This window comes from Durio zibethinus, chromosome 10, assembly GCF_047325235.1.
Source record: "Durio zibethinus cultivar Kanyao isolate XHJ-2024 chromosome 10, ASM4732523v1, whole genome shotgun sequence".
In the NCBI taxonomy this organism is placed as follows: Eukaryota; Viridiplantae; Streptophyta; class Magnoliopsida; order Malvales; family Malvaceae; genus Durio; species Durio zibethinus.
This window is the reverse complement of record NC_143171.1, coordinates 5,469,820-5,486,396: the sequence shown is the minus strand read 5'-3', so window position 1 is coordinate 5,486,396 and position 16,577 is coordinate 5,469,820. Positions and strand designations below refer to the sequence as shown.

Genomic DNA, 16,577 nt, shown 5'->3' with positions numbered 1-16,577 from the left:
GCTATAACGCCCTGTGACCTCTGTTTTGCGCCTTTTTGCCCTCTTTTCTTTCTCTGAAAGAAACAAGCAAAAAAAAAGGCCTTCAATTGCTTCCAAAACCAAACCTGAGAAAACAACCTTGAACTCTTCAGTGAAAGTTGGAGTCTCCAATGGAGTGGGTTCGAGGGGATAAGATTGGATGTGGAAGTTTTGGCACCGTCAATTTCGCGGTACCTAAAAAAGCCTTTTCAAAATGTCCTGTAATGGCTGTTAAGTCTTGTGAAACTGTCGACTCTGTTTCTCTCAAGAACGAGAAGGAAGTGTTTGATCAACTTGGTTTTTGCCCGCAAATCATCCGATGTTTTGGCGATGATTACACCATTGAGAATGGTGAGAAGTTGTATAATTTGTTCTTGGAGTACGCTAATAAAGGAAGCTTGGCTGATCAGGTTAAGAAAAACGGTGGAAACTTGATAGAATCTGATGTTAGAAGATATGTAAGATCGATACTTAAAGGGCTACGCTTTGTCCATGCCAAAGGGTTTGCTCATTGTGATATTAAACTTCAAAATATTCTATTGTTTGGTAATGGGGATATCAAGATAGCTGATTTTGGATTGGCAAAGAGAAACGGGAGAGAAGAAGGAGAAGAACACAGAAGGATGGAAATCAGGGGAACTCCGGTCAATATCGCACCAGAGTCTGTTAATGAGAACGAGTATGATTCACCGGTGGATATCTGGGCACTTGGATGTGCTGTTGTTGAGATGTTTACGGGGAAACCAGCCTGGAATTTCAAACCAGGAACAAACGTGGCGGCTTTGCTGATTAAAATCGGGGTTAGTGATGAAGTCCCTGCAATTCCTGCTGAGTTATCTGAGGAAGGAAGAGATTTTCTTGGAAAGTGCTTTGTTAAGGATCCAAATTATAGATGGACTGCTGAGATGCTCCTGGATCATCCTTTTATGACTGGTAATGAAGAGACTATTGTAATGAATCTAAATGAAGAAGAAGCTGCAACATCTCCAAACTGTTCTTTTGAAGAATTTACAGAATCACCAAGATGTCCATTCGATTTTCCTGACTGGGTTTCAACTCAATCATCAGTTTCTTCTCAATCAAATTTTCAAGAGAATTCAAACTTTGTTTCTTCGTTTTCAAGTTACATTTCATCACCTTTGGATCGGATTCGTCAAGTGTCTTGTGAACAGGCACCCAATTGGTCGATTTCCGGTATCTGGATCACCGCGAGGTAGAAGAAGAGAAGTAATTGAATTGCCTTCATCAAATCTGACGGCTCTGATCCAATTGGTTTTCGTTTTTTTTTTGGTGGCAATTGGTGATGATTTTTTTTTTTTTTTACTGTAAATAATTAGGAAAACATAGACAGGCTGACCTTTTGCTAATGAAGAGTTCTGATTGGCTACTCACGTGGCCACAGAGTGTGCAGGCAATTCTTTATTTTGATTTTGCTTTTGCTTTGAACCAATAACATATTTTCCAATTCCTTTCCCGGCAAATATTAAACTATGCATTTGCAGAAAATTAAACCTGAGTTGTTAAGATTTTGTTGGGCTGCTTCATTTCAAGTTCCAGATTCAATCAAATTTTACCAAATCATCAATCTTATACAATTTCAGAAGTGGGTAATTGTTCATCTAACGTTGAGAGTTGAGACATTTCAGTCCACCAATCCGAGTTTTGCATTCTGAAATTCTAACATTGACTTGACCCTTCGAGCATAGATTAAATCCCAACTTAATTTCTTTGATGAATATAATGGACTCATGGTTGACGAATTGCAGTTTGAACTGAATTCACGTGTGAAACGTGTGCTTTGTTTTCCTTTTGAAGCTGATTATTTTTTTTGTCTAAACTCCAATACCAGGTAGACTGTAGGAACTGGGCACGGCAGCCACCATGGCAGCTCAAGTCATACAAATCAACTTATTGAATTTCAACTTTTGGTGATTGACCCACATTAGTTTATATTTTACGTGCATGTTGTATTGATATTAAATAAAAAAATAATTGTAGTGAAATAAATGTTTTGTGTTTTCTTTTATTTTAAACAATTTCCTTCATTAAGCAATAATGATTTCTCAACACCCAAAAAGAGCAAGGAAAATAGGCAGACTGCAGCCTGCCGACATCTCTATTTAGATTTGCCGCAAGCACTTTGTGTAAAACAGCCCGTTGGTGCAGGATAAATCATTTTGGTGGGACTTTGGATTGTTTTTTTTATTCATGACCAAGATAATAAACTAGCATTGCTTCAACCATTTTGTATTCATATTCACCGTACTCTTTTTTTTTTTTTCAAAAGCAAAATTAATAGTAATAATAAGGGATAAGCAAATCAATATCAAAACTAAATCTTAATATTAAAATATGCCAACCATATATGTTGACAGGAAAATGCAAAGAATTAAAGACTTGAAAGCGTAATCAATGGTAGATCCACATGCGATGCACAAGTTTGGCATGTCATTTATCTAATGAAGAAACGTGTTATATGAGATTCATGTGCTGTAAACAACATACCAATATGTCATTGCTTCATAACCACGCCCTATATATGTATAATTATATTATTTTTTCTAAAGATATGATTAAGAATTTATTTAGATTTCTTCACCTAATGATGATTCTGGTTCAGGCCGTTAGCTTAAGTTTTTTGCAAACCTCCATTTCAATTCCTTTTTTTATGATTAATTTTATCTTGGCTTTCCTTCTTGCATAAGCGACCTTAGTGTTCGATCAAAAAGTCTTAATCAAATCACACAACGAAAATAAAATCAAATAATCAATTAATAATATAAAAGATAATAATTTAATGTGATTTGATCCAATCAACTTACATTTACGGATGAGAAATAATATTCACTAGTTGTAAAAAATTATAAATATATAAATAAAATCATCAATCTCACTCAATAATTAATACTCATAAGATATTCTTAATCTCCTCTAATCTTATGGAGTATTCTCAATCCAAACAAACATATATCCATGTGCATCCTTTTCAATATAATCAAACGCATACCCATATGCATCCATACATCATATATATGTAGACCATTTCAATCTCTTTTAATTTACTCTAAAATATTCAAACATACACACCCATAATACGTAAATCCCTAGTACTCTTATGGGGTATCTATATCACAAAATCTTATAACTCTCTTATATCTTTTTCTCATATCCAATCATGTAAAGACTTAACTTATTTATAAACATACAAACTTGCCTATTAAGATTTCTTTTCCTCTTAAAATTATTTTTCCTACAAGTATTTTTATCCATCAAGTAATATTTGATCAATCCCAAAAAATCTCTTATGAAATTTAAGTAACTATTCCCAACAGTTAGTTTGTTGTGTGGACTTCCATTATTGTAAAATCACACTTATATTAACTCGATAGAATGAAAAATTATAATCGATTAAGAGTGGCTTAATACTTTAATTATGATAAAAAAAATAACAAGGATCTCTGCCATCAGAAATTGGAATGACTGGTATTTTTCTTTGTCACTATGATGACTTTGAACTTTGAAGCAAAGGGCAGCTAACCAAGGCATGGTTGGGTAGTTGGCGTAGGCTAGAACTAGAAGAGTCAGGCCCTCAAAGAGCCCCCACATCCATAAACTGGCATATTCTTTGGTTTTGGACTCAAAGATGCTTTAGCTTCATTACCAACAGAAAGTTTGGGAAAATGAATAAACATGTGTTTGTATTTGGACTCTTTGACAAATTCAGAGCCGTGATAAAAATATTTTACTTTGTAGACATATGGGGCAGCTGCCTGCCTCAGGTGCACGTGAGCAAATGGAAACTGCAATTGCTTTGAAAGCAGACTTCTAGTTGTATTCAGGTAAGTTCTCGGAAGCTCCTTCCATAGCCTGATGTGTTTTTTGATAACTAAAACTAAGAGTTCAGCTTACTATTGATGGCTAAGCTGCTATTTCTTGTTGTCAAGGGAATTTGGTTCTCCAGTTCTCCTTTTGTATATAAATCTTCTCTTGACTCCAGCCAAAAAGGGAATGATGGTATTGATCAATTCCATTCATACACCAGCAAAGAACATAATCTTGGATCCCCATTTATGTGTGTTCAAAGGCGGATTTAAGAACAATGGAGCAATCCATGTAGTCCACTTGTTGACCATAGGCCTTGGGCCCTCTGGTCTGCTTGCATTGGGTGGAAATGTTTAACTTAAGATTCAAAGCCTCTCTCTCTTTGGTCCAGGCCCCAATTTTAAAACGTTATGTTAAGGTTGCAAGTGAACCTAATGGTCAATATTACAACGTTGTTTGATCAAATTTTCACAGCAATGATATAATCTGATTCTTTCCTATCAGTTTGACTTTCGGCAGAATCTCATTTATTATGAAATTATTTTAGACATTAAAAAAATTTTAATTAATTCATACATCTATCACATCTAACAGATATCATCTAACATATATGAATTCAAATTTCAACTAACTTTCTTTAATTTTCAAACTGGGATTTTTTTATAAAAAAATAATCTATCATCAAGTCATCAAGATACATGGAGAAGAACTCAGGCTTGGCCCAGCGGAGATTGTCAAAAGCCCAAAGCAAAAAATTTAGAGATTGTCAAAGCCCAAGGCATGAGGTTTTCCCACGGAATATCCGATTGAATTACTGGTTGGATGAGTGATAAAATTTCTCTATTTTCTTTTGGAAGTTTATGGTGTATGCAGTGGCATAATGGTTTTGGTTCCGTGGATGCTTGTTGTTGTTGAAGATGTCGCCACTGTCCTTGTGTTCGGTTAGTGGCTGGTTTGTCCACAACGCGTTTGTAAAAATGCTGAACCTTTTTGTTGTAAAATCATTTCTTTCTAAGTTGTTTATATTTGGTGGTGAATCATCCCGTGATGAGTTTTAAGTTTGAAAACTTAAGTGACGTGGCTTTTCATCGGTTCGAGTGTCAAAGGGCGTCTGTTGGAATACTTAAGGAAAAAAAGAACAAAGGGTATTGGCGCCAAAACCCAAAAACCTTCCCGCCGTTTATAATTATATTCCCTAAATTGTTTCAACGTTTCACCAAAAAAACCCATTGAAATCAAAGCCACCAAAAACCCTTTTTTCAAACAAAAAAAATAGATGAAAATCTACGGGTTGTAGAACAATGGATGGTGACAGGCCGATGGACGAGCCAGCAGGCACCGCAGGTCGCCGCCGTGGCCGAGGAGCGGAGGCGGAGAAACGTGCTGGAGCCCTAGAACGCTTAAGAGCCCTACGTCAGGGCGGGCGTCGCTCCGATTCCTCCGCACCTGCTTACTACATCAAGCTCGATGAGCCGGTGTTCGATAACTGCGACGAAAATGCTTACCAGGAGATCGTGAACAAGAGGCGAAAAGAGGCTGAAGATTTCATTGAGAACGATGAAGAATATGGAGACTTCGGCTACGGTGATGACGGCAACGAAGTTGACTGGACTCGGGCGAACCATTATTCGTCGTCCGATGATGGGTCTGAAGGTCTAAGATGTTCGAGGAAAAAAAAGGTTGAGAAAAAGGACAAAAAGGAAAACAACAACAACCATAGCAACAGAGTAAGCAAAAGTAGCGCTTCGTTATCGGCAGCGGCAGCAATGATGGGGAAACAGAGGGTTTCTTCGATGTTTACTTCATCGACTTTTAATAAGAAGAGTAAAGAAACTGACAAGGTGAAATGCGAAAGCATTGTTGATGATGTGATCAAGCAGTTTGCCCCTGATGAATCTGATAGGGAACGCCGTAGGCGAGGGCAAACCAATCATTTGGCTTCTGTTAGGCCCTCCAAAGTGGCTCCCACAGTGGTTAATTCCGTTAGGAGTGAAGATGAGTTAGTTTCAGATAAAGGTTTGGAGGAATTTGTTGAGGAGAAGTATCCCGAGAACAATGTAGGAGCAATTGTGGAATTTAGCAAGATCGAGGTCAAGGAAGTGGAGCCTGAGGTTGAAATGAAGGCAGAGGCCATAAAGGAGAGGAAGGAGGAGAAGGGGGAGAGCGTGCATAAATTGAATGCAAAAATTTCGGAGGAGAAGAAGGATGAGGCTTTGAGTGCAATGGCGGGGTGGAAGGCGCTGAAGAGTGAAGGGGATGGCAATGTGAGTGGCTGTGGGGAAGGGAACAATGGTTTTAGTGGTGAAGGACAATCGGAGTTTAAGCTTGACGTGGATGGTTCATTGCCATTTTACATACTTGATGCTCATGAGGAGTTTTATGGTGCTAATATGGGTACCCTTTATCTCTTTGGGAAGGTAATTTGTAATCTTAATGACTTTTCTATAGCTTCTTTGAAGTAATTTTATGGTGCTATGTTTGGTTTTTGCTTTAAATTTAGATGTGAATTGTGTTTCATATGTTTATATCTTAATATGAAAAATGCTTTTGGTTGTCTGAAATGGGGACTTGAATTTAGGTCAAAGTTGGGAGTGGATACCAAAGTTGTTGTATTGTTGTAAAGAATATGCAAAGATGCGTTTATGCATTCCCCCACAATTCTATATTTCACAATGATGAGATGGTGAAACTAGAGAAAGATGCAGAAGAATCGAAGATATCTCCTTCAGGTTTCCGAACAAAGTTGCATGTAAGTTGTTTTTATTTGCCTTCATTTTCTCTCGTTTGGTATTTTTACCTTTTTGGATGTCACTTGATGGCTTGATGTTACTCTCCAATTTTGTTCTTAAAGGATGTGGCATCAGGGTTGAAGAATGAAGTTGCACAACACTTGTTAAATCTTAATGTTTCAAGTTTTACCATGGCACCGGTTAAGGTTTGCAGATTCAATCAATCTGACCCTTAGTACTTTATTGATGATCAAATTTGCAAAACACTTGTTCTTAAGGGTTTGTTGAATTGGTGATCAAATTTCAGAGACAATATGCATTTGAGAGATCTGACATACCTATTGGGGAGAATTATGTGCTCAAGATTAACTACCCATTCAAGGTATATGAGTAAAACTGTAATTCAAACAAGAACATGGTTTCACCTAGAGTTTATTTTCACATATTTTGTTGACCAACTATGTTTTTTTTTTAAGTTCAATTGAATTGAGAGCCTAAAAGGTCATTCTTTTCAAGTTGTCACAAACCATGATTCTAATGTCCCTGATAGATAAACTAGTTGCTTATTCTGTTGTTGATTGCTACCTCTTGTTTAAAAATTGCTTTTTGTCCTCATTTGTTTTTCAGGATCCACCACTTCCATTAGATTTGAAAGGAGAAACATTCTGCACTCTGCTTGGGACTCATAGCAGGTTTAAGTAGTTGTAACATTTTTTTAAGAGGAAAAAGTGATAGCAGCAGAATTTATAATGTTTTGAATTGCTTTCTCTTGCACATGTTCATATCTTAATACATCTGTGTGTTTGTATATCTATAAAATCATTTAGATTTAAAGGTAACACCTAACCCAACCACACCCATCCTGTAATCACTTGATGTAATACCCAATGGCTGGTTCAGATACGTAGACACATGCAAATGTCTTTTTCCAGTCAAAGTAATTTGCCAATTTAATTGTCCCACATGTTTGGTAAATCATGTGGTATTATGAGTTGTTATCAGCCTTTTGTAAAATTTTCCCAATTGTTGTAGTGTTATTCTAGCTGTTTAGCTTTGTAAAGCCCTTTCTCACTTACCTTATGGTGAAAAGGTTGAGTCAACATGCTTTTGGTGATTGGCCAATTACATGATATGAAGTTGATTGATTGTTTAGTGATAATCATAATTTTTTTTTATCTATGACATGCAATGATAATGTTTTAAAGCTACTTTAAAATTTAAAATCAATTTGACTTGATTATCTTCCAGAAAGCTTATTCTTGATGAGCTTCTGTTTAATCACAATATTTTTTGTTGAAGGATGCAATAATTTGGGTTCTTTACTTGAAAAATTGGAAGGATTACTGACAGGAATCATCACTTGCAGTGCATTGGAGCTTTTCCTTGTTAAAAGGAAGGTAAAGGGACCTTCTTGGCTATCAGTTTCAAAGTTTTCTACCTGTCCAGCTACTCAGAGGGTGAGATTCTTGAACCTAGGCATCTGCTGTGGTTTTAGCTGATTTCACAAATTCTTTAAGCATGTTTTCGGTTCTTATGTTGACAGTTTGGTTAAACTCTGACAGGTCAGCTGGTGCAAGTATGAGATTATTGTTGACTCTCCCAAAGACATTAGGATTTCAACTTCATCAAAGAACACGACAGAAATTCCTCCGGTTGTTGTTTCAGCGATAAATTTGAAGACTATCATCAATGAGAGGCAGAATATAAATGAAGTAGTCTCAGCATCCATTATCTGTTGCCACAGGGCTAAGGTTTGTTGATGAGGCTTTTTCTCCTATCGTACTTTAGGCATGTTTTGTCAAGAACTTTTTTAAATAGCTTTGGTTGATTTAATTTAGCCTTTTTTCTTTCCAGACTTGGTAAGCTGCTTGAATTGTTAATTCTGGGGGATTCAGTCTTAAATAGATATAACATCAAACATTTCTTCCTACGTATTATGCAGGCATATGGAGCTAAGAAGAATTAGTGCACTTTTAAGCTTAGCTGAGTCATTTAGATGTTTCAGCAATTGATAGCTAACATAATTCATTATGCTTTCAGGCTGGCCCAGTTATTTAGGCAAAATATATGCAACTTGATTTTATAGGCTTTACTTCCACATTCCTCTTTTTTAGGAAACCATCTTGGATCCAAGTTGCAGAAAGATGCTATCATTGATTTAACTTCACTAATATTAGCTTAAGTGTTTTATAAACTGGCAAAGATCTAACCCACACAAGTTGCTGTTTTGACCTAAGAAAGTAACATGATATGCACGGTTTGGGCTTTCAGATAGACACTCCCATGTTGGCTTCAGAATGGAAGAAACCTGGTCTTCTGAGTCACTTTACTGTTGTCCGTAAACTTGATGGAGGCATATTTCCAATGGGGTTTACCAAAGAGGTGACAGATAGAAACTCAAAAGCTGGATCAATTGTTTTAGTCTCTGAAAGCAGGTAAGTTGTGTATGTTGTCTTCACCGAACTTTTTGACCATTGCCTCTAACATGATACTAACCCTGAATAATTATATTTAGTGGCTGTTGTTGAAGTATCTTTCCTTGCTATTTTGCAGTGAAAGAGCTTTATTAAATCGACTGATGATCGAGTTATACAAGTTGGACAGTGATGTTCTTATCGGGCATAATATATCTGGGTTTGACTTGGATGTTCTCCTGCATAGAGCCCAGGTGGGAATCACCTCAAAGTGCTTTATTATAAGAGTAATTTAAAGCTACACTTTATATACATTCTCAGCCACTGGCAAAAGATCATGGCCAGGCTACAATCTGCTGGCCCTATTTGTATATTTAAGCAGGAGGTGGCATTCATTGATAGCTTATTGTAGTTTCTTCTTTGAATAATTAACAAAACCTAGTAGGTGCAAGACTATTGAATCACTATTAATCAATATGTCAATGTACACATGAGAGTTTCTCCTATATGCAATTAGTTTTTAGCCACCATTAAATTTATTTTCTTGATGTTATAGTTAGCTTTTCTGTATCATCAAATGTTTAGATGGCTAACTTTATATAGTTCTTTGATTTAACTTTTCCTCATCTTATTCTTCAAGTGGAAGCTGCTTCTGTGCCTATCAGATGTCCCATATAATGAGTTCCCATTGACCATATAGTGCTAATAAATTACTTATGTGCAGACTTGCAAAGTGCCAAGCAGCATGTGGTCCAAAATTGGCCGTCTGAAGCGTTCTGTGATGCCCAAGTTAACAAAAGGAAGTACCATCTTTGGGTCTGGAGCAAGCCCAGGGATCATGTCCTGCATTGCTGGTCGTCTTTTATGTGATACGTATTTGTGTTCCCGTGACTTATTAAAAGAGGTATGTCAATTGGTGCATTACACCCTCAATGCAGTATGTGAACTGAGATGGTGGCAACCTTTGCTTATTAAACATGCAATTTTGGTTCTCAGGTTAGCTATTCTTTGACACAACTGTCAAAGACTCAGCTGAACAAAGACCGCAAGGAGATTGCTCCACAAGATATTCCCAGAATGTTCCAAACATCTGAATCGCTCATGGAACTTGTAGGTTCTGATAACTATGTCTAGTAGCATGCTTTGAGCTCTTTTTCATTTATAATGTTCTTAATTACATTTGAATTAGGTGACATTTGAGCTTTAATAACATTCATAGAAAACATTGATAAACATGCAATAAGAAAGATAAATCTAAGCTGTAATTTGATATTAGTACCCAGCTTGCATGATGTTTGTCTGATGCTTTTCTTGCAATGTTTCAATTTATGTTGTAAATGCATTAATAACTCGTGCATTTTCCCTTATTTTCTCACCGTTTTTCCTCATTTTCTGATTAAATTTTTTGCTGTTTTCTTTGATTCTTCTAAAAAAAAAAAAGAATTAATAACTTATGACTTCTTGGCTCAGAGCTTTTACTGCTTACCATGCTTTGTGCATTTTAACAAATTATGGACTATACTGCTTGAACTTGAGCATTACAATACTCAGGGCGTGTGCAGCAGGACAACCTAGTCAATTATAACTGGAAATTTATGACTGGTCCGGGATATCATGCTTCTAATTATATCCGTGATGTGTTCAGATTGAATATGGGGAGACTGATGCATGGTTATCTATGGAACTAATGTTTCATCTAAGTGTTCTTCCCCTTACTCGCCAGCTGACCAATATTAGTGGTAATCTCTGGGGAAAAACTCTCCAGGTGAGTCCCGTTTGGTTCCCCACGTGTAATTGTCTCAATATCTGTTCATTGACTTGACCTAAAAGAACATGCTGCTTTTCAGGGTGCTAGGGCACAAAGAGTAGAGTATCTCTTGTTGCATGCTTTTCATGCAAAAAAGTACATTGTGCCAGACAAGTCTTCATCACACACAAAGGAAATAAAAGTTACAAAAAAGAGAATAAATAATAGTGTTGAGGATGGAAATATGGATGAGGTGGATAACAATGATGTGAATTTTGAAGATGAAACTCATAATGAACATGGGAAAGGCAAAAAAGGTCCTGCCTATGCAGGCGGATTGGTTTTGGAGCCAAAAAGAGGACTGTATGACAAATATGTATTGCTGCTGGATTTCAATAGCCTTTACCCTTCCATTATTCAGGTTTTAACAACTCCCTCATGTCTCTTTTATTATCAATCGGAAATTTTATCTCGTCTTCTCTAATACAAGGTTGTGGTGATTTCTGCTGCATATACCCTTTTAGTGAGTATGAGCTACTAATTTGATTATTACAGGAATACAATATATGCTTCACAACAGTTGAAAGATTTCCAGATGGATTAATTCCCCGTTTGCCATCTAGTAAAACAGCTGGGGTTCTACCTGAGGTATAATCTCCTCTAACATTCTAAATCCTTTGTTGCTGATTACTTTTGAACAGCGGAATTTGCCAAATTGTGTTGAAACTTATATTCATACTCTGCTTCTTTATTTGTCTTCTAGCTGTCTGTATAATTCTTCTCTAAGTAAACACTTTGACTGTCTAGAAGTGTAAATCCCCTATAGAAATGCATTAACTTTAGTGAGGGTAGTTGCCTTTGCGCTTCATCTTAACTTTTTATTCTTAATTGCATCATGTTTTTTGATGGTTTATAATAAAGGGTACAATAGAAACATCAACAACTAATGGATATCTATTATTATTTTCTAGTAATTGCAAAATGTTTGAGATCTTCCAAAATGGAAGAGGAATGTTTTTGAGTTGTATCTTGAGAAGACAATACAGAAACTCTGAGAGAAGGAATTTAAAGAAGTAATAACTTATTGTTTTTTTTATAATTTTGGAACTAGAAATGCTTTTTGAAAATTTAATGGCAAGATTATTATGAGTTAAAACTATTTATAATCACAGGATGTTAGTTACTATTTTGAGTGATCAATTAAATATGATAAAAGAAATTTTGAGATGGTGTAATTGATGCTCATCAACAATCTGCATATATCACTGTTTGAAGAGCCATTGGCTTGTTGGCTCCTTGTTCTACACATTTGAATGAAACTTCTCTGTGAAAGATGTCTCTACATTCTCTATTTGCTTCCAATACTTCACACATACCAGTAGATAATTTGTTTTTCATACCCTTCTGTAGTTGCTGAAAAATTTGGTTCAGAGAAGGAGAATGGTAAAGTCATGGATGAAAAATGCATCTGGTATCAAGGTCCAGCAACTTGATATTCAGCAGCAAGCACTAAAGCTTACTGCAAATAGGTTTGTGTGTATTTTTAATTATTTTTACTATTATTTTGGAGGTCATTTGGTTGAACTAAGACATGTGTAATGTTCCTTGAAGATTCATGACCCTTCAATTTCTTTGAAAGTTTTTAGTATCATCACCAAAACCTGTCCTGCTGTAGGTGGCATTTTCAATTTTTTTTTTTTCTAGTTTCTGGCTTCTTGCAACACTGTACTGACAAGTCTTGTTTTGTAGTTTAGATGGTATCTCTCTCGTGTATGACCTGATAACGTTTGCTGTGCAGTATGTATGGATGCCTTGGGTTCTCCAATTCAAGATTTTATGCAAAACCTCTTGCAGAGCTTATAACGCAACAAGTAAGAGAGCTTTATGTAGCATACACGCAAATGCAAAGATCCATCCTGTTCTCAAGTAGAAAGATGTTGGCTTTTTTATGGATTATTTTCTTGTGATTTGATCTAAGTTATGTTGCTTTTGTTTAGGGAAGGGAGATTCTACAAAGTACTGTTGATCTTGTTCAGAATAATTTAAACTTAGAGGTATTCTCTTATGCCTTGATGTTCAGAAGTTATGAATAGTGTTGCCATATCATGTCTATGTTAATTAATGAATTATGCTCCTGAAGATGAGTGCTTTTGTATTTTGCAGGTAATCTATGGTGATACAGATTCTATTATGGTTTACAGTGGACTGGATGATATTGCAAAAGCAAAAGCAATTGCAGGAAAAGTCATCCAGGAGGTAAGGCTCTAATAATGTGCTTTTTTTGAACTTATGTTGGCTACCTCACGCATAGTAAAAAAAGAATAAATTCATAAAAGTTCCAGTATGTGCTGTGCTTGTAATGTGATGCAAATATGGTGTTTATAGCTAGGAATGTGGTTGATAAGATTTGCTGCAAGGGTTTGTTTAAACCTAAAACCTATAATGGAGAAGAAAAAAAGTCCTGTTAGTTCCAATCTTTTAGACTTTATTGCTATAGCCCTTTTCTTAGAATTTGATTGAATTGTTGCCACATTCAAAATTTTGAATCCTCATTTTCAAAGGTTTAGATTTCCCTTGAAGTCTTTAGTGAGGATTGGTATAAACTATAGAGCTGGCTTTAATGTGCCATACTTTTTCTTTTTGAATTTAAACCCATCTTTTAGGCACTTTGTGTAAGATGTAACTTCTCTATCTCTTTATGTCTAGGTAAACAAGAAGTATAGGTGTCTAGAAATTGACCTTGATGGCCTGTACAAGAGAATGTTGCTCTTGAAGAAGAAAAAGTATGCAGCTGTGAAGGTACAATTCAAGGATGGGATGCCATATGAGGTAATGTTGATTTGTTGAATACATTTTCACTCACTAATGTGACTCTTAGAAAGATTGGAGAGATAACATTTTTACTATAGGTTATTGAGCGCAAAGGTCTTGATATGGTTCGTCGTGATTGGAGCTTACTGTCAAAGGAATTGGGAGATTTCTGCCTTGGTCAAATCTTGTCAGGAGGGTACGCAATATTCTACTTTTTTGTTAATTGTAATTTTTAGTGTTGAGTTTTATACCGAGTTGGAAATCCAAGCAGGAATTGGTCACTGAGTGTTTGTAACTTTGGCTTCTATTTTTACAGGTCTTGCGAAGATGTTGTTGAATCAATACATAACTCTCTCATGAAGGTAAGTAAATATTGCTTATTATTTGAACCATTTTTGTTTTGTTCTTTTGGTTGGATTTGGTGCGGAACAGAAAGTCTTAGTTCCTTGGGATCCTTCACCAATACAAAGGTTTTAAGGGCTACTGCTTATGGTTTATTACACATCATTTTCTGAACTTTGGAAGGTGAAGTTGTGTGCTTATTCTGCAATTATATAATTGACCTGCTTTGCTTGTAACAGGTGCAGGAAGAAATGAGGAATGGACAAGTAGCACTTGAGAAATACATTATCACAAAGACATTGACTAAACCACCTGAAGCCTACCCAGACGCCAAAAATCAACCTCATGTTCAGGTGAGTTCAACAAACTGTAACTGATCTTGCATGCATTGTATCTCCATCTAATCTTATGTAATTTTCCCTACCATTTATCTAAATCATTCAATGGTTATTACTTGACCAATTTATAGGTGGCTCTCCGATTGAAGCAAAGTGGCTATTCTAATGGTTGCTCGGCTGGTGATACTATTCCATACATAATTTGCTGTGAACAGGTTTGTACATCCATTTATTTTCTATAAAATCATATCTGAATTTTAAGTATAGGGGGCCTTCAGACCTCGATTTTACATTCATCTCAATCTGATTTTCCTTTTCCATTTTGTTCTGTCTGGGACAGGGGACTAGTTCAAGCAATTCAACAGGGATAGCTTACCGTGCCAGGCATCCTGATGAGTTGAAAAAAGATGAGGGGAAATGGATGATTGACATTGATTACTACTTGTCACAGCAGATCCACCCAGTCATATCTCGTTTATGTGCTTCAATACAAGGAACAAGCCCAGAGCGGTTGGCTGATTGTTTAGGACTTGACTCATCGAAGGTAAGCCCTACTGGCTAGCCTAAATTTGAAGGGCATCTTTGTTCTATCTTGCACACTTTACCAATGATACTATTATCTTATTGTTTTTATTCCAGTTCCAAATTAAATCAAGTGAAGCTGTCAGCAATGACCCTGCTAATGCTCTCTTGTTTGCTGTAGATGATAAGGAGAGGTAACTATTTTCTTCTGTCCAAGTACTATGCTGTTTCTGTCCTGTTATAATTTTAAAGAACTTTTTAATAGTTCATTTTTTCTGTTAAACTCTTGCAATATTCTATTATATTTGTTATTCCTTCACAAATGAATTTTATAATAACTGTCTTCCTCTAGTTTATCATCCAGGTTCGTACGTAAAATGTTATCCAAATTGACTACAATGAAAGAAAGTATACATTTCTTCAATGAAATAATATATGTCATGGATTGTGTTGCAGATACCAGGGATGTGAGCCATTGACCTTGTCATGTCCGAGCTGTTCAGGCACTTTTGACTGCCCTTCTGTCTTCAGCTCCATCTGTATAAATGGTGAGAAGCAAACAAAAATGCAACAAGAGAAATCTACTTGCAATTTTTGGAGCAAGCTGCGCTGCCCCAAATGTCCAGAAGAAGGCGACATGGGTAGAATGTCTCCTGGAATGATAGCAAACCAGGTATTTATTGAGTTTGGACTCATTTATTGCTCTTATCGCTTTTAGCCCCTTCTGATAACCATGTACAACTGAAATCACTCATCCAATAATGATGTTAGTAATATAATCGCATATCTTAGGCTTGCATGACTTAAAATGACTGCTGGTGCTGACACCACTCAAGGTTCCCTGTTGTCTTCAAGGGGTACAAAGTGGAACCAAGGCCTATTATTCTCTCTCTAGAGTATATTTTGTCATCTCCCTCCTGTCATTGTCTTGTGTATCACAATACCTAACATGTTCTTCAAAAATATCCAATGTCGCTTGCAATATAGTCATGCTAAGCATGTGTTTTCCTGACTGTCAGGTCAAACGACAATTAGAGGGGTTTATTTCAATGTACTACAAGGGCTTAATGACGGTAATATATCTCTTGCAAAATACTGTATATAACTTAAAAAAAAGTTTGGGTTATAGCAGTAATTAAATCTGATAACATTATAATTGGGCATTCAGTGTGATGATGAGACCTGCAAGCACACCACGCGAAGTCTCAACTTACAGCTGGTTGGTGATTCTGAGAAAGGAACAGTTTGTCCTAACTATCCTCGCTGTAACGGGCGTCTTGTTAGAAAGGTTTCATGACAATCCCTTAAAATGTAACACATTTTTTCTAACATCTTCATGATTAAGCTGAAGAATTTTTCCTTAAATCTGTAGTACACGGAAGCAGATCTATACAAGCAACTTGCATATTTCTGTCATCTCTTGGATACCACACGCTGCATAGGAAAGGTGGTTGACATTTTGCTCAATAACTTTTCTCATGGATTAGACATCATCTATTTACTATTGCTCTTGTGAATAGTTGGTATTTTTTAACTGATTTTTTGCTGCTGGTGTCGCAGATGGAGACAAGTGCGAGGATACCTCTAGAGAAACAGTTGGCCAAAGTTCGGCCAGTGGTTGATTTGGCTGCTTCTACAGTTCAAAGAATTCGAGACAGATGTGCCTTTGGTTGGGTGCAGCTTAATGACCTCATTATAACAATTTGAATCACGTTTATTTCTTCTTATGCCTTAAATATTTATGTAAATTTAAATCTTGTTTTGATTTTCTTATGCTGTTTTTTCTTTTCTTTTTTTTTTTTTTTAAATTGCGTACGCCTAACTTAAGCAGCTG

The 16,577-nt window shown here is 36.2% G+C and overlaps 1 protein-coding gene and 1 pseudogene across 3 annotated transcripts; both read left to right on the top strand.

The window, feature by feature from the left end:
* Positions 1–1,446, top strand: LOC111292037 (mitogen-activated protein kinase kinase kinase 20 pseudogene; annotated as a pseudogene). The gene has a single exon (XR_016345648.1). The product of XR_016345648.1 is annotated as a mitogen-activated protein kinase kinase kinase 20 pseudogene (transcript).
* A 2,997-nt stretch (positions 1,447–4,443) lies between these two features.
* On the top strand, positions 4,444–16,516 carry ICU2 (DNA-directed DNA polymerase). Of its 2 annotated transcripts, XM_022885731.2 has the most exons (30): positions 4,444–6,257; positions 6,419–6,589; positions 6,692–6,775; positions 6,877–6,951; positions 7,197–7,261; positions 7,936–8,026; positions 8,132–8,320; positions 8,841–9,004; positions 9,123–9,237; positions 9,708–9,887; positions 9,980–10,093; positions 10,629–10,748; positions 10,831–11,151; positions 11,286–11,378; positions 12,141–12,259; positions 12,529–12,601; positions 12,728–12,784; positions 12,894–12,986; positions 13,437–13,559; positions 13,640–13,737; positions 13,858–13,903; positions 14,123–14,236; positions 14,353–14,436; positions 14,562–14,765; positions 14,861–14,937; positions 15,200–15,416; positions 15,763–15,816; positions 15,912–16,031; positions 16,116–16,190; positions 16,304–16,516. In XM_022885731.2, exons 1-30 carry the CDS (start codon positions 5,142–5,144, stop codon positions 16,448–16,450), a joined length of 4,599 nt encoding a protein of 1,532 aa, XP_022741466.1. In that variant the 5' UTR covers positions 4,444–5,141; the 3' UTR covers positions 16,451–16,516. The 2 variants fall into 2 exon arrangements, with proteins under 2 accessions (XP_022741466.1, XP_089622681.1); XM_089766555.1 differs by lacking the exons at positions 15,763–15,816; positions 15,912–16,031; positions 16,116–16,190 and having other exon boundaries at positions 4,657–6,257.
* Positions 16,517–16,577: the final 61 nt, after the last annotated feature.

Excerpts from the sequence above, each read along its gene's own strand:
- ICU2 (XM_022885731.2), top strand. The coding sequence starts at position 5,142 with ATGGATGGTGACAGGCCGATGGACGAGCCAGCAGGCACCGCAGGTCGC. Across the intron at positions 6,590-6,691 it reads GTTTCCGAACAAAGTTGCAT|GATGTGGCATCAGGGTTGAA; the intron begins GTAAGTTGTTTT and ends TTGTTCTTAAAG. Across the intron at positions 12,260-12,528 it reads CTAAAGCTTACTGCAAATAG|TATGTATGGATGCCTTGGGT; the intron begins GTTTGTGTGTAT and ends TTTGCTGTGCAG.